The sequence below is a fragment of the Sus scrofa genome, chromosome 6, assembly GCF_000003025.6.
Source record: "Sus scrofa isolate TJ Tabasco breed Duroc chromosome 6, Sscrofa11.1, whole genome shotgun sequence".
Taxonomy (NCBI): Eukaryota; Metazoa; Chordata; class Mammalia; order Artiodactyla; family Suidae; genus Sus; species Sus scrofa.
Window position 1 is genome coordinate 88,746,088 of NC_010448.4, and position 24,263 is coordinate 88,770,350.

Consider the following 24,263-nt stretch of genomic DNA (forward strand, 5'->3'; position numbering starts at 1 on the left):
CGGGTTTTTTGAACCCTTTGAACCCTCCACCCCAAGGGATTATGGGCAACCCCTATGCAGAACCTTCTAGAGAGTAGATGTGTCCCAAGATACTCCCCTCTCCCATTATATAAGGGCCTCAGCATTTTTAACAGCTGTTGATTCAAGGGCTATATTTGACCTCAGCTATGTTCAGATTCAGCCTGAAGGTGTTTTTAGACATTGAGTTAATTCACTCACTTAACAAATATTTATTGAATCTCTATTGTGTGCCAGGCACAAATCTGAGCTCACAGGCTATGCAGTAGATAAGTAAAATCTCTTGTGGAGCTTACGTTCTGTAAGGGAAGATCGACAATAAACCTCATGAAGAAGTAAATGATATGACATGCTACAAGGTGACAGTGCTAAAGGGAAAAGGTAAGGAGACTTAGGGATGTCATGTTTGGGGAATTCCTGTCCTGGCTCAGTGGAAATGAATCCAACTAGGAACCATGAGGTTTCTGGTTCGATCCCTGGCCTTGCGCAGTGGTTTAAGGATCTGGCACTGCCATGAGGTGTGGTGTAGGTCACAGACACAGCTCGGATCTGGCTGTGGCTATGGTGTAGGCCGGCAGCTACAGCTCTGATTAGACCTCTAGCCTGGGAACTTCCATATGCTGTGGGTGCAGCCATAAAAAGCCAAAAAAAAAAAAAAAAAAAAAAAAAAGAAGGAACGTCACGTTTGGGGGAGGTTTGTAGTTTCAAAGACACTTGTCTGGGAAGGGTTCATTGAGAAGGTGATTTTTTGAGCAAAGGTTTGGAGAAGGTGAGGGAATGAGTCACATGATCTGGGTAAGGAGCAGCTAGGGAGAGGGAACAGCCTGAGGCTGAAAGCTTGCCTGGGAAGCTCTGAGTGGTAACGGTGACCTGAGGGAGCGGGATGAAACCCAAGAGGCCTGGGGCCTTGTGGCCTTTTCAGGAGTCATTTTGAGGAGGCTTTGCCGGGATTTGTGCTGAGCCAAGACATGATCTGACTTACATTTTAAAGGGATGGCTCTTACTGCTGTCTTGAAAATAGATGGAGTTAGCAGTCAGTTTATAAAAATTGGGGGAGTCTTACATAAAACTCCAGATTTCCACCTTCTCTTGAAAAAACAGGAAGATTTGGCTCCTTTGGGCTTACCTGTCCTTTTGGAGGCACACCATATGGCTTCCAGACAATGAAACTGAGTGACGGAGCTCCTGTTGTGGCACAGAAGTAACAACCCTGACTAGTATCCATGAGGATGCATGTTCTCTCCCTGGCCTTGCTCAGTAGGTTAAGGATCCGGTGTTCCTGTGAGCTGTGGTCTTGGTCACAGATGCAGCTCTGATCCTGCATTGCTGTAGCTATGGTGTAGGCTGCAGCTCCGATTCATCTCCTAGAGGGGGAACTTCCATATGCCTTGGGTTCGGCCCTAAAAAGACAAAAAAAGAAAAAAAAGAAACTGAGTGTTAGTGGCTATTTATCATCATGATTGTGCTGTTGTTCTTGTAACAAAGAGGAAGACGAAATGGTTTTCTGCACCCATATTTCCATTAAAAAGTGAGAAAATGAAAGATTCCTGAAGATGGCAGTGTGCTTGAAGAAAGATGGGGGAAGGACATACTTCCTTATGAAAGTGAAAAAGAATTCAATTTTAAACATAAGCAAAGTGCCTGAATCAAACTAATATTAATAATATAAATATAATTTAAACCCACTCATTTATACCACCTGCCTGACCTCTGTAGGCATCTTGAAGTGTGTGATTCCTGTTTTGCATTTTATAAAATGCTGCCACACCCATGACCTCATCTAATCCCCGCCCACTTCCTCCTTTGGACACTGCTGCAGCGGCAGAGTAGGTGAATTTTTTTTTTTCCTTCCAGGGCCTCACCCGCACAAATGGAGGTTCTCAGGCCAGGGGTCCAATCGGAGCTACAGCTTATGGCCATGTCACAGCCATAGCAATGCCAGATCTGAGCCACGACTGCAACCTACACCACAGCTCATAGCAATGCCAGATCCCCAACCCACTTGGGCAAGGCCAGGGATCAAACCCGCAACCTCACTGTTCCTAGTTGGATTCATTTCCACTGCACCATGACGGGAACTCCAGAGTAGGTGAATTTTGTATTCTCACACTCTCCATTTTACTAAGAGGGAAATGGAGGCCCAGAAACTTTCCTAGTTAGGAAAGAGAAATACAGAACTGGAAAGAGGGTTTATTTCCTGGTCCTTTGCTGCTTGTATAGGAGAATTGCCCTGTTAGCTTTATAATTAATGGCCTAAATGCAATTCCCAAGTAAGGAACACAAGTACCCAAACAGTCTTTAAACTGTAAAGAGGCATAAAAATATATCATATTGACTATAGGACCATGAGTACCCTCCCCTCTTGAACTGGAGACATTTTACAATGACACTTTTTGTTGTCACAGCTCGGGGAGGAGTGCTACTGGCATCTAATGAGTAGAAGCCAAGGATGCACCCAACAGTGCACAGAATTACCTGACAACAAAGAATTATCCATGAGGAACTCTGCTCCAGTATAAGGGGACCATTGGTTTCCTCCAAGTTTATTTATTTATTTATTTTATTTTTTGTCTTTTTAGGGCCACACCAGCAGCATATGGAGGTTCCCAGGCTAGGGGTCTAATCGGAGCTGTAGCCACTGGCCTATGCCAGAGCCACAGCAATGCCAGATCTGAGCCGTGTCTGCGACCTACACCACAGCTCACCACAACACTGGATCCCTGACCTGCTGAGCGGGTCCAGGGATCAAACCCGCAACCTCATGGATTCGTCAGATTCGTTTCCACTGTACCACGATGGGAACTCCTAATTTCCTCCAAGTTTAAAGGCACTCCTTAGTCATTCTAGGTGACAGCACCAGAAAGGTAGGCTTTAGAGTGAGAATGGCTGGGTTCTGCCACTCTGGTCCATGGTAGGCATAACAAAAAAATTAACAAGAACAACAAAAACCTACAGTTGAAAATTGAATGTGACTACTAACTGTGTGACTCTGAGGAGGTCATGAAGTTCTTAACTTCATTACCCTTATCTGTAAAATGGGGATTAAAAAGCCCCCCTCTAAAGCCATCATGAGGCATAAGAGAGACACTGAGATAATGTCGGTAAAGCCATGGCAAAGCCCTTGGCCTACAGCAGTTTCCTGTTCTTTGTCAATTTATTTCTCCTCCTCCAAACTTAGCTGAGTGACCTTACGCAAGTCACTTCCCACCGTAGGCCTCCATTGATTCTCTGTCAAATGCCAAAGTTGGCCTCTGACCTCCGAGTGAGCTCCCAACGCCAATGGGACAGCGAAGTTTGCAGCTCGGCTTTCTTCCCCCGGGACAAGTGGTACAGTCCCGGGGCAGCCCCACCCCCCTGTCGCGGACCTTGGTACAGGCCCAGGGGGCCCTCGGAGGCCTTGCCGGGCTGCCCTTGCCCCCCGCCGAGTTCCGGGCCGTCCCGGCGCCGCTGATTGGCTGGAGCGGTGCCCGGGCTGCGCGGCTATAGGTGAGCCCGGGCGGGGACGGGCGGAGCGCACTGAAGGCCCGCCCCCTGCCCGCTGGTCGGACGCTGAGCGGAGCCGCCGGCGGGAGGGCGGACGGACCGACTGACGGGAGGGACGGGAGGCGAGCAAGATGGCGCAGACTCAGGGCACCAAGAGGAAAGTCTGTTACTACTACGACGGTGAGTACAGTCCTCGCGCCGGGGGCGGGGGCGGGGCAGGACCGGGCCAGGCGGGATCCAGGAGAAGGAGCCGAGAAGATCCGAGGGGAGGTGGCTGAGGCGTTAGGGAAAGGCTGAGGGAGGAGGCACAGAGAAGGAGGCTGAGGCTGAGAGTAGGTCGAGGCTGAGGGCGGAGGCTGAAAAAAGGTCGAGGCTGAGGGAGGAGGCTAAGAGGAAAGGGGGTGGAGCCTGAGGGGGGAGGCCGAGGGGACGGAGGTCGGGGCTGAGGGAGGGGGTCGAGGCCGAGAGGGTCTCCTGGGGAAGCGTGAGGTCACCTTGGTGGGGAATCCTGAGGTCTGATGTGGAGTTTGAGGAGGCCTCCTAGAGGGGAGGCTATGTCCGAGGTGGGAGGCAGAATCTGATGGAGGAGGCTGCAGGGTTACATGCTCTTGCTGAGAATCCGAAGGTCTCGCACAGTCTCTTTCCTTCCTCATCTGTTCTGGTGAGAGGCTTGCAGGGCTCACCACCTAGAGGTCCCCAACTCCTCTCCCCCTGTCTCCCAGCGGGGCCTGCAGTTGCTACTGGAAACTGGGACCCCTGGGGTTGGGAAGGGATGGATGCAACCTGTTAAAACAGGCTTTTTTTGTTGAACAGAAATCTTTTGAGCAGCAGCTTCCTCTGTTCTAGATAGCGGTTCGGGGGCTGGGGCCATGGGATGATCAAAGCACTTGCCATCTTCCTCTTAGTCTGGAGAAGCAGATAGACAATGACAGACACTTGCTCTCCACTATCAGGATGGGAGGAAGGACAGCTCCAAGTGTTCTAGGAGCACAGAGAAGAAGCACCCACCTTGCCCGAGGAGTCAGGGAAGGAGGTGTCATCTCAGTTAGGACCTGAAGAACAGGAGTTTTTAGCCAGGCTCAGGAAGGGCAGAGATGATAGCAAATTGAGAAGTAAGAGAGAGGACAGCACCTTTGAAAAACAGCAGGTATAGGTACAGTATGGCAGAAACACAGATTTGGGGGCACAGTGTTAGAAGGTAGGGAGCAGGGGTAAGAAAAAAGGTTGCAAGTGATGAGGCTGGAGAAAGTAATGGGGGTCAGATCTTGAAGGGCTGGGCGCACTACCCTAAGGAAGTTGGACTTTATTCTTAGGGCACTTGTGAGTCATTGAAGTTGTATGTAGGTTAGTGACATCATTAAATTTATACTTTAGAACTATCACTCTGGGACAGAAATTCATGAATGGAGAAGTGAGGAAGAGGAAAGCAAGGATCCTAAATTTCTGGTTTTGGACAATTTGATGCTGGAAGGCCCCATCAGTTGATAACTTGGGGTTTTGGTTTTTGTTTTTCTTTTTTGTTTTTCTTTTTTTTTCTTTTTGGTCTGTGCCTGCTGCATATGAAAGTTCCTGTGCTAGGGATCAAACCCACACCACAGCAGCAACCCAAGCCACTGCAGTGACAGTCCTCAATCCTTAACCCCCTATGCCACAAGAGAACTCCTGGGTTTTGTTTTTTAAAGAAATATTTGTTGAGCTGTCTGGGGGATATCCAAGTAGAAGTGTCCAGCAGGCAGTTGACCATTCACGTCTGCAGCTTAGGAGACAAATGAGAAGATAGAGATTTTTGGTGATTGTCAGCATACATACATACACACAGGTGATAATTTTAGTTGTAGAGGAGGATGCAGTCACCCTCATATCCCATTCAAGAAGTTCTACAGGGTGAAAAGAGAAGGTTCAGGGTGGGATTCTAAAATGGACTGAGAAAAACTCTGTATTCCCTCATCATAGCACTTGTCACTGTGTACTGGAATTGCTCATTTACGTGTTCATAACTTCTTATAGTAAGCTCCTTAGGGAAAGGGAATATGTCTACCTTTGTGTGCTCAGCCCTCAAAACAGTGCCTAGCTCATAGTAGCTTCTCAATAAATACTTGTTAATGAAATAAATAAAGATATAGAGATAATGACCAGAGTTAGGTAAGTGAACCAGAAAGTGTTGGGTTACAATAGGCAGAAGAAGGAGGGAGTGGCCAAGTGTTGGCAGGAGCTGTTTCCTGTGTAGGGTTTGGAACTGAAACTAAATTGCAGTATATTGAATAATGAATGGACTGGTGAAGAGGAGGCATCAGGTTGAACTTTAAAATTATTTTATTTTTTTCTTTTTATGGCCACATCCTTGGCATATGGCAGCTCCTAGGCCAGGGATTGAATTTGAGCTGCAGCTGTGACCTATGCCAAAGCTGCAGCAATGCTATCCAGGCCAAGAATCAAACCTGCCACCTTTGCAGCAACCTGAGGCACTACAGTTGGAGTCTTAACCTGCTGTGCCACCGCAGGAACTCCAGGTTGAACTTTTTAACTTATTTTTGATTTATTTCTTTATACTTTATTTATTTTATTTTTAATTTTTTTTACTGTTATTTCCCCAATATAATTTTTTTCCTACTGTACAGCATGGGGGCCCAGTTACACATACACGTATACATTGTTTTTTTCTCACATTATCCTGCTCCATCATAAGTGACTAGACATAGTTCCCAGTGCTACACAGCAGGATCTCATTGCTAATCCATTCCAAAAGCAATAGTTTGCATCTACTAACCCCAAGCTCCTAATCCATCCTATTCCCTCCCCCTCCCCCTTGGCAACCACAGGTCTATTCTCCAAGTCCATGATTTTCTTTTCTTTGGAAAGGTTCATTTGTGTGTATATTAGATTACACATATAAGTGATATCATATGGTATTTGTCTTTCTCTTTCTGACTTACTTCACTCAGTATGATAGTCTCTCATTCCATCCATGTTGCTGCAAATGGCATTATTTTGTTCTTTTTTTATGGCTGAGTAATATTCCATTGTGTATATATACCACATCTTCTTAATCCAATAATCCGTTGGTGGACATTTAGGTTGTTTCCATGTCTTGGCTATTGTGAATAGTGCTGCAATGCACATACGGATGCATGTGTCTTTTTCAAGGAAAGTTTTGTCCGGATATATGCCCAAGAGTGGGATTGCTGGGTCATATGGCTTTCTAAGGTACCTCTATACTGTTCTCCATAGTGGTTGTGCCAGTTTACACTCCCACCAACAGGGCAGGAGGGTTCCCTTTTCTCCACACCCCCTCCAGCATTTGTTGTTTGTGGACTTATTAATGATGGCCATTCTGACTGGTGTGAGGTATATCTCGTAGTAGTTTTGATTTGCATTTCTCTAATAATCAGTGATATTGAGCATTTTTTCATGTGCTTGTTGCAGGTTGAGCTTTTTTAAAAGGCAGCTGTTGGGGCAGAGAGAGAGAGTTGTTGGTAAGAGGGAGATAGAATGGCTAAGAGTTGAGTATATGCAAATTCGTATGGAAAATAGACAGGGAGAGAGATTGAAGATATTGGGGAGAGGAGTTCCCATAGTGGCTCATTGGAAACGAATCTGACTAGCATCCATAAGGGTGCAGGTTTGATCCCTGGCCTCACTCAGTGGGTTAAGGATCTAGTGTTGCTGTGGCTGTGGTGTAGGCCAGCGGCTACAGCTCAGATTCGACCTCTAGCCTGGGAACCTCTGTATATACCTTGGGTGCAGCCCTAGAAAGACGAAAAAAAAAAAAAAAAAAAAAAAGATGTTCGGGAGAGGGGCTAGTAATGATGGAGTTTCCTAAGAAGACCAGGGAATGGAAACCAGAGCACAGATAGGGACACTAGCTTTCCAAGCTGAAGTTCCTTTTGGGATGAGAGGGTAAGTAGCAAGGAAGAGTTTAAAGATAGGGAGGAGAAGATAGGGAGAAAGTGGAGGGAATTTTCGAGATGAGGTGAGGGAATATTTTTTTCTGAGAGTTGGAGAGGGCATTGGTAGAGTAGCAATCTTGAAGAGACAGCTGTTCAGAAAGAGGGAGCCAGGAAAATAATTCCAAAGGATTGCCCGTTTGAGACTGGAGTCTGTGACTTTGTAGCCATATCAGTTTGCACAGTTTGGGATCTCCATACTTTTAAGTTTAAAAAGAGAAAAAGTATAAAGACCTTAGTCTTTAGAGAAAGGAGATTTCTTACTTTTTGGGAAACTACTTGTGAATTTTGCAGTGAGGTCACTAGTTTGGGACTCAGATTTGGCTCCGCCATTCAGAAGCTTCGAAGTATTAGGCAAGTCACTTTACCTTTCCAGGCCTCAGGCCACTCTCCTATAAACTAAAAAAACTATGAGAACAGTGCAGAAAGCTCTTTAAATGTTTTTTTAAAAGTTTAAAAGAGCGTGGATAGTTTCAGGACCCCACCACAGATATCAAAAGGATGTTCGAGTTCCTTACATAAAATGGCATAGCACAGTAGGCCTCCCTTATCCTGGTTAGTGGATGGGGAGAGCCATCGGTATCTAAAAGGATAATTTCTTTTTCTTTCTTTCCCTTTTTTTTTTTTTTTGTCTTTTTGGAGCAGCACCTGCTGCATATGGAGGTTCCCAGCCTAGGGTTCCAATCAGAGCTACAGCTGCCAGCCTATGCCACAGCCACAGCAATGTGGGATCTGAACCAGGTCTGCCATCTACACCACAGCTCATGGCAACGCCGGATCCTTAACCCAGTGAGCGAGGCCAGGGGTCGAACCCGCAACCTCATGGTTCCTAGTCAGATTTGTTTCTGATGTGCCATGACAGGAACTCCAAGGATGATTTTTAAAGTCTCAGCAACCCAATTAAAAATTGTTAAGGAAAGCCTGATGTCTTTGGGCCTCACCCTCAGGCCCTCCCTTAGCTTTCTAGATAGGTTATCTTCATTCCCCAAGTCTTCAGCCTTGCCTGGATTCTGGGTTGATAGGCAGGGGAGTTGCTGGGGATCAAGGCCCATGCCAGAGACATGGGTAAGGAGGAATCCATTTGTATAGCATAGTAATGACCATGTGACTCCTTACTGGCCACAAATTGAGTCTGCATCTGGAAAGTCATAGCCGTGCCTTGAGAACCTGTTGTACCCGTCCCCATGGCTGATAAGGTTCTCTGAGGAGCCCTGGGAACAGTCTGCTGCCTTCCCTGCTATTGCATTTCAAAGTCTGTGTATATATGGGACAAGGTTTCCTATTGGATGCCACTACATGCTGTCCTCTGGCTTATGGTTCTGGCTGAGAGTAAAGGCCTCACAAAGACTAAGAGGAGAGGATGAAAGGCCAGAGTTCCCTGGGGGCTCAGTGGGTTAAGGATCTGACATTGTCACTGCTGTGGCTCTGGTTAATGTTGTCTTGTGGGTTTGATCCCTGGCCTGGGACATGCCTTGGGTGTGGCCAAAAAAAAAAACCCAAAAGACAAAAATAAATAAATAAAATTGTTATAAAAAATAAGGCTTATTTAAAAAGAGAGACTTTCCTCTGTGGTGCAGAGGGATTGGCAGTATCTCTCAGTGCCGCAGGACACTGAAGGTTCAATCTCTGGCTTGGCACAGTGGGTTAAAGAATCTGGCATTGCCACAGCTGCAGCATAGATTGCAACTGGGGCTCAGATCTGATCCCTGGCCCGGGAACTCCATATGCTGCAGAGTGGCCAAAAAAAGAAAAAGAGAGAATGCAATAAAGAACAAGGTCCTACTGTGTAGCACAGAGAACTGTATTCATGCCGTGTGATAGGAGTTCCTGTGGTGGCTTAGCAGGTTAAGGACTTGACACAGTGTCTGTGAGGATGAGGGTTTGATCCCTGGCATTGCTCAGTGGGTTAAGGATCCAGTGTTCCTGCGGCATAGGTCACAAGATGGGGCTCAGATCTGGCATTGCTGTGGCTGTGGTGTAGGCCAGCTGCAGCTTCAATTTGATCCCTAGCCTGGGAACTTCCATATGCCACAGGTGTGGCGCTAAAAAGAAAAAAAAAAAGTCTTATGATAGACCGTAATGGAAGAGAATATTTTGTTTATTTATTTATTATTTTTTTGTCTTTTGTCTTTTCAGGGCCACACCCTCGGCATATGGAGGTTCCCAGGCTAGGAGTCTAATCGGAGCTGTTGCTGCTGGCCTACACCACAGCCACAGCAACGCCAGATCTGAGCTGCGTCTGTGACTTACACCACAGCTCATGGCAATGCCGGATCCTTAACCCACTGAGCGAGGCCAGGGATCAAACCCACAAACTCACGGCTCCTAGTGGGATTTGTTTCTGCTGTGCCATGACGGAACTCCAGAAAAGAATATTTTAAAAAGGGAGTTCCCGTCGTGGCACAGTGGTTAACGAATCCGACTAGGAACCATGAGGTTGCGGGTTCGGTCCCTGCCCTTGCTCAGTGGGTTAACGATCCGGCGTTGCCGTGAGCTGTGGTGTAGGTTGCAGACGCGGCTCGGATCCCGCGTTGCTGTGCCTCTGGCGTGGGCCGGTGGCTACAGCTCCGATTCAGCCCCTAGCCTGGGAACCTCCATATGCCGCGGGAGCGGCCCAAGAAATAGCAACAACAAAAGAGAGACAAAAGACAAAAAAAAAAAAAAAAAAGAATATTTTAAAAAAAAGAATATAGGAGTTCCCGTCCTCAGCGGTTAACGAATCTGACTAGTATCCGTTAGGAGGCAGGTTCCATCCCTGGCTTTGCTTAGTGGGTTAAGGATCTGGCATTGCCATGGTGCAGGTCACAGATGTGACTCCTAGTGTAGGCCAGCAGCGATAGCTCTGATTTGACCCCTAGCCTGGGAACCTCCATATGCCGCGGGTGTGACCTTAAAAAAAAAAAAAAAAAAAAAAAGAATATGTATGTATGTATAACTAAATCAGTTTTCTGTAGAGCAGAAGTTAACACAACATTGTAAATCCACTATACTTCAACTAAAAAAATATGTTTTGGGGAAAAAATAAATTAAAAAAAAGAGAAAAGGGTGAGATCCTAAATATCCAGTTCTTTAGAAGTTTCCCATTATCCCAGGCCACATCTATGCCAAAGAAAATTGGAGTGTAGCTTGGATGTTAGTGGCATTCCCCACAGTACATTACTCCCTGGAATGAAGCCTGATTCTAGCACTTCCAAATCACAGTGCTTAAGAGGTTAAGACCTTTCTTTTTACTGGTGTTGAAAGATCTGTCTCATCCCAATGGACTTCCAAGGAGAGATCTTTGGAAGAGATCTTGTGTGCAAGATCGCACGGTTTTGAAATACTGTTCTAGAAACTTTCTACCAGGTAGACTTACAGAGCCCTCTGGATTAGGTGCAAACCAAAGTAGATACCTGGGAAACCTGTTTTGTTTTTTTGTTTTTTGTTTTTTTTTTGGCTGCATGTGCAGCATATGGAAATTCTCTGGCCAGGAATCAAATCAGGGCCAAGAATTGAATCTGAGCCGCAGCTGCAACCTTTGCCACAGCCGCAGCAATGCTGAATCCTTAACCCACTGTGCTGGGCCACTGCACCTTGGCAGTGACCCAAGCTGCTACAGAGACAATGCTGGATCCTTAACTTGCTGCGCCATAGTGGGAACTCCCTGATGTAGCTTTTAGCATACTGGATTTGGAGTTAGAAGGATGACTCCCAGATGACTCATTAGCGGTGTGGTCTTAAGCAAACGTATTAAGTTCTCTGAGTCTCTCTTCAATTCTTTGAGTCTTTATTGAGCCTCTATGATATATAGGGCATATTTGTCCTTGCCTTCAAGGAGCACTGGTCTTGTGGATACAAAATAGATATGTAAATAATTCAGATAAAAAACAAAATTAAGTACTTTATGCAGAATTTTGAGGAAAAGATCATTTATTCTGATTAGGAATGTGTTTAGCACTTGAGCTGGGCTTTGTAGTGTGAGGATCATCAGAAAAGGAAGGACAGGAGTTCCCATCGTGGTGCAGTGGTTAACGAATCCGACTAGGAACCATGAGGTTGCGGGTTCTATCCCTGCCCTTGCTCAGTGGGTTAATGATCCGGCGTTGCCGTGAGCTGTGGTGTAGGTTGCAGACACGGCTCAGATCCCACGTTGCTGTGGCTCTGGCGTAGGCTGGCAGCTACAGCTCCATTCAGACCCCTAGCCTGGGAACCTCCATATGCCGTGGGAGCGGCCCAAGAAATGGCAAAAAGACCAAAAAAAAAAAAAAGAAAAGAAAAGGAAGGACAGCAGTTCCCCTCATGGCGCAGCGGAAGCGAATCCAACTAGTAACCATGAGGTTTTGGGTTCGATCCCTGGCCTTGCTCAGTGGGTTAAGGATCCGACATTGCTGTGAGCTGTGGTGTAGGTTGCAGATGCAGCTTGGATCCTGCGTTGCAGTGGCTGTGGCGTAGGCTGGCAGTAGCAGCTCCAATTAGACCCCTAGCCTGGGAACCTCCATATGCTGAGGGTGCGGCCCTAAAAAGACAAAAAAAAAAAAAAAAAAAAAAAGAAGAAGAAGAAGAAGAAGAGGACAGGAGTTCCCATTGTGGCTCCGTGGGTTAAGAACCCAGACTAGTATCCATGAGGGTGCACATTCAATCCCTGGCCTTACCCAGTGGGTTAAGGATCCGGTGTTCCTTATAGATATTCAACCCCTATGCCTTTTATTTTAGGATGCAGCCCTAAAAAAGGAGAGGGGGGAGGACATTCCAGGTCAAAGGAATATCTGAACAAAGGATACTTTGGTGTGAAGGTGAATGCTGATAATAGTCTAGTGTGTTTACAGCAGAGATTGGCAAACTTTCTGTGAAGGGCCAGATGGTAAATATTTTAGGCTTTGTGTGCCATAATGGTAGGTCTCTGTGGTAACTGTTCAACTACTCAACCCTGCCATAATGACTCTGAAAGCAGTAATAGACAATATATAAACCAATGGGCATGGTTGTGTTCCAGTAATATCTTATTTACAAAAAACAGGCAGCTGGTTGTATTTGGCCCAGGGGCCATGATTTGCTTGCTCAGGTCTAGAGCAGAATGAGTGTATGTGTGTATTGGGGCAGGGTGGTGGTAGTAGGAAGTAGATTAAGGAAAAGTAGATTAAGAATGTCCTTGACTAGTTCTTTGGTGGCTCAATGCGTTAAGGATCCAGCATTGTCACTGCTGTGGCTCTGGTACTGTTGTGGCACAGGTTCAATCCCTGGCCTGGGGAATTTCTGCATGTAAATAACTGGTGACAATGTGGCAGATAGTTTTGAATTGAAGGCAGGGGATCAATTAGAAGGTTATTGCTACAGATGAAGCAGGAGATGATGAGCACAGTCTTCTTATCTATGAATGGAATAATATTCCCTGTCCTAACTATTTTATAGGGTTATTGTGAGAATCCAGTAAGAAAATGAATGGGAATGTGCTTTGACTCCATAAAGTGTCATGAGGTGAACTGTGACTTATTCTGCATAGTGATGGTTATTTTTTTTTCTTTTCTTTCTTTCTTTCTTTCTTTTTTTTTTTTTCAGTCTTTTTTTAAGGGCTGCACCTGCAGCATATGGAAGTTCCCAGGCTAGGAGTCTAATCTGAGCTGTAGCCGCCAGCCTATACCACAAGCCACAGCAACACCAGATCCGAGCTGCCTGTGACCTACACCACAGCTCATGGCAACACTGGATCCTTAACCCACTGAGTGAGGCCAGGAATTTGAACGTGCATCCTCATGAACATGAGTCAGGTTCTTAACCCACTGAGCCACAATGGGAATTCCTTTTTTTTTTTTTTTTTTGTCTTTTTAGTGATGGTTATTTTTCTGTTGTGGGAGTGAATTCCTTGGAGATATGGTGAGGTGAGTTACCTCACTGGCTGCTCTTCCTTTTGGAATGACCCCCTCATGCTATCTAGTGCCTGTGGATTCCAGGGGGAAAAATTGGGCTACACTGACATCCTTAGCCTTAGGTGCCGATCTCACCAGGGTCGCTTGCTTTTTGGTGTGTTTTTTTGTTTGTTTTTTGGAGTTATTCTTCCTTGAGGTGGGGGAGAATCTTGTAGCCTAGAATGAACCAGAAAGACAGTTTGTTCTAAAAATTCATGGATTCTTCTGGGAGTGTATTTCTAATTGTGTCACTAAAACTGCCACTCTTTTATTCTTCAGGGGATGTTGGAAATTACTATTATGGACAAGGCCACCCAATGAAGCCTCACCGAATCCGCATGACTCACAATTTGCTCCTTAACTATGGTCTCTACCGGAAAATGGAAATCTATGTAAGTTACTGGGAGCTTCACTCCTCCCTAACTTTATCAGCTGTGGTTCCCCATATGTCATTACTTATCTCATTTTTTCAATGACTCATACATCAGACCTGCTGAGTGACTGTTACGTGGCAGACACTGTAAATGATAGAGATTCTCTATTTTTAAGGAGCTCACTCTAGTGCTGGAGACCAACATGTACACAAATAAATTGTACTACAATTTAGTGTGTAAGTGCAACAATTTTAAAAAGTATAGGATGCCGAGATAATGAAGGTTGAAGGAGGAAGGGAACCTTGGAATGTTTCCTAGAGGTGATATCTGAGCAGTATTTTATTTTATATATTGTATCTTTCTTCTTTGTTGTCAACCCCATGGCATATGGAGTTCCTGGCCAGGGATTAGCTGCAATTGAGACCTATGCTGAGCTGTGGCAATGCTGGATCCTTTAACCCACTGTGCTAGGCTGGGGTGGTGCTCCAGAGACATCACTGAACCTGTTGCGCCACAGCAGGAACTCCTGAGCAGTGTTTTAATAATTGAATGGGGAGTTCCCTTGTGGTGCAGCATGTTAAGGATCTAGCATTGTCACTGCAATGGTTCAAGTGGCTGCTGTGGTGTGAGTTTGATCCTTGGCGTGGGAACTTCCATATGACTTGGGTACAGCCAAAAAAAAAAATCACACTTGTTTTGAAGAGGATTAAAAATACTTTCTTGGAGTTCACATTGTGGTCTAGTGGGTTAAGGATCCAGCATTGCCACAACTAAAGTGTAAGTCGCAGGTGCAGCTTGGATCTGGCATGGCTGTGACCATGGTATAGACTAGCACCTGCAGCTCTGATTCGACCCCTAGCCTGGGAACTTCCATGTGCTATAGGTTCAGCCCTAAAAAGACAAAACAAAACAAAAAACCTTCCAGAGTTTCCGTCATGGCTTAGCGGAAATGAATCTGACTAGTATCTAAGAGGACACAGGTTCCATACCTGGCCTTGCTCAGTGGGTTAAGGATCCAGCATTGCCATGAGCTGTGGTGTAGGTCGCAGATGAGGCTCGGATCTGGCATTGCTGTGGCTGTGGCATAGGCTCAGCAGCTACAGCTCCGATTCCACCCCTAGCCTGGGAACCTCCATGTGCCATGGATACCTCCCTAAAAAGACCAAAAAAAAAAAAAAAAAAAAAAAAAAAGTTAACCCAAGTTTCTTTGTATGTTTTAAATGTGTACAAACAAAAGCACGTGAGTCTATCTGTGGACCAGATTTAGTCCAAAGGTTCCCAGTTCGAACATCTCCTAGAGGCTAAGAAGAACAGTGAAGTTATTTCTTTTTTTTTTTTTTTTTTTTTTTTTTTGCTTTTTAGGGACGCACTTGCAGCACATGGAGGTTCCCAAGCTAAGGGTCGAATTGGAGCTGTAGCAGCTGCCTATACCACAGCCACAGCAACGCAAGATCTGAGCTGCCTCTTCGACCTATGCCACAGATCACAGCAATGCTGTATCCTTAACCCACTGGGCGAGGCCAGGGATCCAACCCGAAGCCTCCTGGTTCCTAGTTGAATTCATTTCCATTGTGCCATGACGGGAACTCCCAAATGAAGTATTTTAAATAAGAGATAGGGAGTTCTCGTCATGGCTCAGTGAAAACGAATCCGACTAGCATCCATGGGATGCAGGTTCGATCCCTGGCCTCGCCCAGTGGGTTTAGGATCTTGCGTTGCCTTCGGCTGTGATGTGGGTTGCAGATGTGGCTCGGATTCTGTGTTACAGGCTGGCGGCTACAGCTCTGATTCAACCCCTAGCCTGGGAACCTCCGTATGCCATGGGTGTGGCCCTAAAAAGACAAAAAAAAAAAAATAAATTACCCAGTCATCTCTTAGTCATATTCAAGAGTTACCTCAAGTATCATTTCTTTTTTTTTTCCTTTCAGGAGGTTTTTATTAAGTACTTGTCATACCCTAGGGTTTGTATTAACCTCCATGAGTGATGCTGAGGTACTACAAAATGAATTCTGTCTTTTTTTTTTTTTTTGCTTTTTGGGGCGGCACCCGCAGCGTATGAGGTTGCGGGTTCAATCAAATTTGTTTACTGGTTACTTATCAGATTCGTTTCTGCTGTGCCACAATGGGAACTCCAAAATGATTTTTTTTCCTTTGCTTTTTAGGGCTGCATCCACGGTATATGGAAGTTAGGAGTTGAATCGGAGCTACAGCTGCTGGCCTGTGCCACAGCCACATCAACGTACGATCCCAGCCACATCTGCAACCTACACCACAGCTCACAGCAATGCCAGATCCCTGACCTACTAAGCGAGGTCAGGAATGAACCTGATGGATACTAGTCTGATTTGTTTCCGCTTAGCCATGATGGGAACTACCTAGATTCTATCTTTAAATAAGAGGAAACATTAACTAACATTTATTAAAGATTGCTAGTTACCAAGTCAGGGCTACTAATTATTTCCTTAATCCTTACAGCAGCCCTAATTTGGATCATTGTCCACTATCCCCACCTAACCCTCTATTTTTTGTTATTATTATTATTATTATTATTTTTGTCTTTTTGCCTTTTCTAGGGCCGCTCCCGCAGCATATGGAGATTCCCAGGCTAGGGGTCTAATTGGAGCTGTAGCCACCGGCCTATGCCAGAGCCACAGCAACTATTTTTTGTTAAAGAGGAAAACCCTTCCTAGAAGTTTCTTAACAAATTTCCTCTTAAATATCATTGGGTCATTTGCCATCCTTAGACCATTCACCAACAATTGGCTTAGACTAATCACATTTGATGCTTGGGGCTGGGTGCATTAACACCCAGCCAAATTGCGATCTGTTACCAAGAAAGAGGGGAGAGAATGGCTTTTTGGAAGCAACCAACAGTGACTGTCATAGGAGATAATTAGTACTTTATTGGATATACTTCTCTGTGTGGTTTTCTAACCAAAACCCCAGTATAATCTCTTTCTGAAATCTTTAGACCTTGTTTTCTCTCCTGTAATTTTTTTTTTCCTTCTCTGGCTCTACCTATTTATGTATTTATTTATTTATTGGCTGCACCTCTACAGCACGTGGAGGTTCCCATGCCGAGGATCCACCCTGTGCCACAGCAGTGACAATACTGGATCCTTAACCCACTGTGCCACCAGGAAATTTCTGTACTACCTCTTTATTGAGTACAGATCTTTAGTTCTCTTCCCTAAACATTGTTTCTCTGCACATCCCTTTCATCGTCTTTTCTCCAGGCTATGATCCTAACATCCATTTCTTAAATCACATATAGCCAATTATTTTTAGTGTCTCTTCTAAAATTGGTAACTTTTTGAGAGTCAGTTCTTTTTTTTTTTTTTTTGTCTTTTTGCCATTTCTTGGGCCGCTGCTGCGGCATATGGAGATTCCCAGGCTAGGGGTCTAATTGGAGCTGTAGCCACTGGCCTGCTCCAGGGCCATAGCAACGTGGGACCCGAGCAGCATCTGCAACCTACACCACAGCTTACGGCAACACAGGATCCTTAACCCACTGAGCAAGGCCAGGGATCGAACCTGTAACCTCATGGTTTCTAGTTGGATTTGTTAACCACTGCACCGTGACGGGAACTCCTGAGAGTCAGTTCTGAAAGAAGCTGCCTAGACTTCTCATAGAAGTTTCTCCGCCTGGAGTTCCCTAATGGCCTTAGCAGTTAAGGATTTGGCATTGTCTCGGCTGTAGCTCAGGTTCTATCCCTGGCCCGGGAACTTCTGAGTTCCTCAGGCCTGGCCCAAAAAAAAAAAGTTTCTGTGAAGGGGATGTGTGTTGAAGTCTTTTTCACACGGCTTTGTTCTCTTTAGTTCTCCTCCAATTTTGTTTCTACACAACTAATTAGTCTCTCCCAGAATCTAAATCCTCACTCTTCATCCAGGCACCTTCCTATTTACATAATTAAGAATCCTGCTTTGCTTCCTTGCTTTGGATGCTAATTTTGAATATTCCCAGCCTTCTTATTCATCGCCTTCTGTTCTTTTTTTTTTAATGTTTTTATAAAATATTGAGTAGTTATGAGAGAGAATTTTTATAAAATATGTGTAGGGTATAAAGAATCCCATTATTACTAATATCACCTAGTTTAAGAAAAGAAATGTTGGGAGAGTTCCCGTCATGGCGCAGTGACTGACTAGGAACCATGGGGTTGTGGGTTTGATTCCTGGCCTTGCTCAACAGGTTAAGGATGCAGCATTGCCGTGAGTTGTGGTGTAAGTCAAAGATGCAGCTTGGATCCTGTGTTGCTGTGGCTGTGGTATAGGCCGGCAGGTGTAGCTCCGATTGGACCCCTAGCCTGGGAACCTCCGTATGCTGTGGGTGTGGCCCTAAAAAAAAAGAAAAGAAATGTTGGAGTTCCTGTTGTAGTTCAGTGAGTTAAGAACCTGACTAGTATCCATGAGGATGCAGGTTTGATCCCTGGCCTTGCTTAGTGGGTTAAGGATCTGATGTTTCTGTGAGCTGCAGTTGTAGATTCAACGCCTAGCCTGGGAACTTCTATATGGCGCAAAATGAGGCCCTAAAAAAAATAAAATAAAATAAATTTAAAAAGAGGGAGTTCCCATCGTGGCACAGTGGAAATCAATTGGACTATGAACCATGAGGTTGCAGGTTCAATCCCTGGCCTTGCTCAGTGGGTTAAGGATCCAGTGTTGCCATGAGCTGTGGTGTATGTTGCCAATGTGGCTTGGATCTGCATGGCTGTGGCCTAGGCTGGCAGCTGTAGCTCCCATTTGACCCCTAGCCTGGGAACCTCCATATGCCACAGATGTGGCCCTAAAAAGCAAAAAAAGAAAAGAAAAGAAAAAAATATAGTGGCCTGAGGATGGAAGTAGACAATTTTTTTTTCTTTTTGTCTTCTTAGGGCCATACCTGTGGCATATGGAGGTTCCCAGGCTAGGGGTCTAATTGGAGCTGTACCCTCCGGCCTACACTACAGCTACAGCAACACGGGACCCTTAAGCCACTGAGCCAGGCCAGGGATTGAACCTGCATCCTCATGGATGCTAGTTGGCTTCGTTAACTGCTGAGCCACAATGGGAACTCCAGAAGTAGACAGATTTGACAGATGTATTGCCAGTTGTTTCAAGAGAACTGAATGTAATTGATGAAGAAGGAGGATTCAAGGGTGATACTCTGGCTTCTGTACTGAGCAAATGAGTGGATGGTGGGGAGAATAGGAAACCTTGGCAAGAAGAGCATAGGAGCAATAAGGTGGTGGATACAGTCAAGATTATGGAAGTAAAATGAACGGGATTGGCAATGGATTGAAATGAAGGCAAGAAAGGACAAGATGACACTTAGGTTTTCAGCCAGAGTGGATGTTGGTATCTTTTTTTTTTTTTTTTTTTTGGCTTTTTAGGGCTGCACCTGTGGCAATGGAGGTCCCCAGGCTAGGTGTCAAATTGGAGCTGTAGCTGCCAGCCTATGCCCCAGCCACAGCAACACCAGATCCTTAACCTGTTGAGCAAGGCCAGGGGTTGAACCCGCATCCTCTTGGATACTAGTCAGATTCGTTACTGCTAAGCTTGTGAGAACTCCTGGATGTTGGTATCCTTAACAAAAATAGCCTAAGAGAAGTTCTGGAAGTTAAGTTAAATTTGAACACCTCTAGGTTCTCAACAAGTTGTTATGTCCAGTTGAATTTGAAGCACTTCTGGGATTCATGAGGGGAGCTGGCTGGGAAGCTGTTGGAATTGTGAATCTGAGGCTCAGGACAGAGATCAGGGTGGAGTGAGAGTCTGGGAGTCACCTATCTAGATGCTTTGACAATATTGCCAAGAGTGTAGAGGATTTAGTGTAGTAAAAACAACTTCATATTTGGAGCCAGTTCTTGCTTTTTTCACTATGAGTGTTTTTTTATATATAGTATCTATCTTTCAGTATTAATATTCCTCATTGTAAGTGAGGACTAAATGAGAGTAAGTACCTAGAGTCAACCTCTGGGTTCCCGTTCCAGCTTACTAGCTGTGTAACCTTGGACAAATTAAGTTTCACTCCTCTCTGCTGCAGTTTCTGCAAAGTGAAGATACTAACAGTATGAACTTTAAAGGGTTGTAAGAATCAGTGACAGGCATAGAGTAAACAATTAATATTAGCTATACTGAAAATGCTTTATAAAGTATAAAAGTATTGGTAGTTAGAAGAGATTTATCTTTGAAGGAGACCCACTTTTAAGGGATGAGAGGAAAAGAATTGTTTTACTTTTTGCTTTTTAGGGCCACACCCCAGGCATATGGAAGTTCCCAGGCTATGGGTCGAATCAGACCTGTAGCAGCCAGCCTATACTGCACCCACAGCAGTGTGGGATCAGAGCTACATCTGAAACCTACAGCACAGCTCATGGCAATGCCATGTCCTTAACCCACTGAGCAAGGCTGGGAATCCAACCCACATCCTCATGGATACTAGTCAGGTTCGTAACCTGATGAGCCACAACAGGAACTCCGAGAGGAGGATAATTTTTTTAAAGAGGAAAGGTTGAATCAGAATGTTGGGATAACCACGGGAGATCCTGTCGTGGCGTAGTGGAAACGAATCTGACTAGCATCTGTGAGGACTCAGGTTCGATCCCTGGCCTCAATCAGTGGGTTAAGGATCTGGCGTTGCCATGAGTTGTGGCGTAGGTCACAGATGCGGCTCAGATCCTGTGTTGCTATGGCTGTGGCATAGGCCAGCAGCTGCAGCTCCGATTTGTCCCCTAGCCTAGGAACCTCCATATGCCATGGGTGCGGCCCTAAAAAGCAAAGAAAGAAAAAGGAATTGTTGGTATGATGATGATTTATAAAGGATTTCCCATTTATTTCAGTTATTACTAGTCATCCTTTCTTCCTTGTTAGAGCCATTTGGGTTATAATTATGTACTGTTATATTTCATATTAAAAAGTAATCATTTATAAGGCCCTTTCCAATTTATAAAGAGATTTTACAGTCTCATTCAATTCTCACAACTTCCCTGTGAGGAAAATATTGCTACCACTATTTAGTAAATGAGAAAATTGAGGCTCAAGAGATAGACTTGCTACCACAATTAAAAACTTAAAACAGGGGAGTTCCTGTCATGGCACAGTGGAAACAAATCTGACTAGGAACCATGAGGTTGTGGGTTTGATCCCTGGCCTCACTCAGTGGGTTAAGGACCCAGCATTGCCGTGAGCTCTGGTGTCGGTTGCAGAGTTGGCTTGGATCTAGCGTTGCTGTGGCTGTGGTGTAGGCCAGCGGCTACAGCTCCAATTAGACCCCTAGCCTGGGAACCTCCATATGCCGCAGGTTTGGCCCTAAAAAAAAGGACAAAAAGACAAAACAAACAAACAAACAAAACCCTTACAACAGGGAGTTCCTGTTGTGGCGCAGCAGAAATGAATATGACTATAGAGATCATGAGGTTGGGGGTTCGATCCCTGGGCTCAATCAGTGGGTTAAGGATCCAGTGTTGCCATGAGCTGTGGTATAGGTTGCAGACGCAGCTCACATCTGGTGTGGCTGTGGCTGTGGCTGTGGTTGTAGCCAGCAGCTGTAATTTTGATTCAGTCCCAGCCTGGGAATCTCCACATGCCTCGAATAAAGCAAAACAAAAAGCAAAACAAAACAAAACAAAACAAAAAAAGCAAAACAAAAAAAACAAATACAAAACCTCAAAACAGGAGTTCCTGTCCTGGCTCAGTGGAAATGAATCTGACCAATATCCATGAGGACGCAGTTTCCATCCCTGGTCTCACTCAGTGGGTTAAGGATCTGGCATTGCCATGAGCTGTGGTGTAGGTTGAAGATGTGGCTCTGGCGTAGGCCAGTGGGAGACCCCTAGCCTGGGAACTTCCATATGCTGTGGGTGCAGCCCTATAAAGACCAAAAAAAAACCCACCTAAAACAACCTTTTTCTTTCTTTCTTCCTTTTTTTTTTTTTGTGGGGGCTGAACCCGTGCTGCTGTTGCAACCTGTGCCACAACTGTGGCAACACCAGATCCTTAACCTGCTCTACCACGAGGGAACTTCCTTGAAACAGTTTTTTATTTTCATTTATTGATTTTTTTGTTTTGTTTTGTTTTTGCTTTCTCGGACTGCATGCAAGGCATATGGAGGTTCCCAGGCTAGGGTACAAATTGGAACTACAGCTGCTGGCCTATGCCAGAGGCACAGCAATGCGGGATCTGAGCCAAGTCTGGGACCTACACCACAGCTCATGGCAACGCTGGATCCTTAACCCACTGAGTGAGTCCGGGGATCAAACCTGCAACCTCATGGTTCCTAGTCAGATTCGTTTCTGCTGTGCCACGAGGGGAACTCCTCCTTTGATAATCTCACTTGTTTAACCAGATTGTAAATTTCTTGAGGCCTGAATCTAACTAGCAGTTTCTTTTTACCAGGTGCAGGCAGGGTAGCTCAACGCTGAGTGAAGGTGGCAGCGGTCAAGAATAACATGCTTTTTTCCCCCTGTGTGCTCTAGCGCCCTCACAAGGCCAATGCTGAGGAGATGACCAAGTACCACAGTGATGACTACATTAAATTCCTGCGCTCCATCCGCCCAGATAACATGTCTGAGTACAGCAAGCAAATGCAGAGATGTAAGTCCGTTCCGTTCCCTCCCTGCTCTCAAGCCTGCAGGTGGATTTCCTTTTCAGTCAGAGAGGCTTACCTGACCTTCCCTTGTACCCCCCATTTAGCTGGTACCTGATTTCCACGGCTTCCTAAGGGTGCCAGAGCGCTTCTTTTTTCTCACGTCTGGTTTTCTTTGTTTTCTGATTATAAGGAAGAGATTGAACTTTGTCCATTTAGGGTCACTAACACTGTCCCCCCAAAACTGTAATTATTGTAATGGAGAAAGCACCCACTTGGGAGGTAAACACAGGCGATGTAGGTCCCAGCTCTGACTTCCCCTCAGATTTTTCTTTTGTAAAATGGGCTGGAGGTCATTCCATTCAATTGCTCTCACTTTGTTAGTATTAGGACAGACTCTAGATGATATAATCTTTGATTCTGCCCCTGCCCCCTGGGCCTTGAAACTCAGAGCAGGTCTCATCACAGAAGCCTAACTCAGTTTAGAGCAATTATGGGGATTATTTTAGCTGTAGGGGTAGAATATGTTCAAATTTGGGAAGAGGAGTTCCTGTCCTGGCTTAGTGGCAACAAATCTGACTAGAATCCGTGAGGACTTGGGTTTGATCCCTGGCCTCACTCAGTAGGGTAAGGCTCCAGCATTGCCCTGAGCTGTGGTGTAGGTCATAGACACGACTCCAATCTGGCATTGCTGTGGCTGTGGTGTAGGCCAGCAACTGCAGTTCCAATTCGCCCCCCAGCCTGGGAACCTCCATATGCCTCAGGTCCGGCCCTAAAAAGACAAAAATAAAATAAATAAATAAAACAGTGTAACAATATTATCCAGAGGTGGTTTTGATTAGTTTATGATAACTTATTCCAAATATCAGCAACTTGGTGGCACTTGTTTTGTTGCTATTGGCCACAAGGTAGTCTGATTCCCAAGGCAGAAAGTTATTTGTTTACAATAAGTATGCAGTGGTAATGACTACAGAACCATAGAAATCTTTTTTGAAGCATTAAGTTTCTTTGCTCCCTACAACTCCAGGAGCTGCTGTCCCATCTAAGTGAGATATTTACTCCCTGAATTGGCAGGGTCTTATTTCCTTCTAGGGTGAGAAATTCCTTTGCTTTAGGGACTTTAGGCCCTAAACTTATATAGGCTAGTGATCAGGCTCCACTCTTAGCAGAGAGGGCTCTCATTAGAGAAGCAGCTTGATACTGAAGCAAGAGAATGAGATTTGGTGTCTTGATTTGAATCCTGCACTACCACTTAGATTTGTGTTCCTGATTAAGCCCCTTAGCCTCTCTGAGCCTTGTCTTTCCTGCTGTGGCACAGCAGGATTGGCGATGTCTCGGGAATGCTGGGACGCAGGTTTGATCCCCTCCTGGCACAATGGGTTAAGGATCCGGCGTTGCCACAGCTATAGCATAGGTCGCAACTATGGCTCAGATCTGATCCCTGGCCTGGGAACTCTGTACACCTCAGGGTGGCTAAAAAAGAAAAAAAAAAAGTCAAGGGAGTTCTTTTATGACTCAGTGAGTTAAGGATCCAGTGTTGTCCCTGCTGTGGTATGGGTTCCATCCTTGGCCTGGAAACTTCCACATCCCACAGGGGTGGCTCAAAAATAAATAAAAATAAAAGGAAGACAGGAGTGCCTATTGCATAATGGAGGTTGAGGGGATACGTAAGATAATATATTTAAAACACCAACTGTCAGTGAATAGTAGCTTTTGCTCTTATGACTTACTGCTTTTGTTATTTTCAGTCTGTCAAGGCAGACGACATATTAGGCCCTCAGGAGTGCACAGGTTGGCTCTGGCTCCTGGTTTGCTCTAGTTTTCCTCAAACCAGCATTCTAAAGTTATGCATTAAAAAATAGGTCTGAGTTTTTTTTCTCATTGAAGGTGGGGGTAGGAGGGATGAGGCTCTCTAAGGACTTCAAGGCACTTTCCTGACTTGATTCAGAGAGATAGCACTTAGTGCAGTGCTTTATGATTGCAGGTGTCTGTGGAGACAATA

At 45.2% G+C, this 24,263-nt stretch overlaps 1 protein-coding gene across 1 annotated transcript in view; it reads left to right on the forward strand.

Annotated features, from left to right (window-relative positions):
• HDAC1 (histone deacetylase 1) overlaps positions 3,524 to 24,263 on the forward strand; it is a 35,610-nt gene continuing 14,870 nt past the window's right edge. The window contains exons 1-3 of the mRNA XM_013999116.2: positions 3,524 to 3,681; positions 13,607 to 13,719; positions 22,152 to 22,269. Coding sequence (XP_013854570.2) covers positions 3,633 to 3,681; positions 13,607 to 13,719; positions 22,152 to 22,269 — 280 coding nt within the window. The 5' untranslated portion in view covers positions 3,524 to 3,632. The remainder of the gene's footprint in view (positions 3,682 to 13,606; positions 13,720 to 22,151; positions 22,270 to 24,263) is intronic.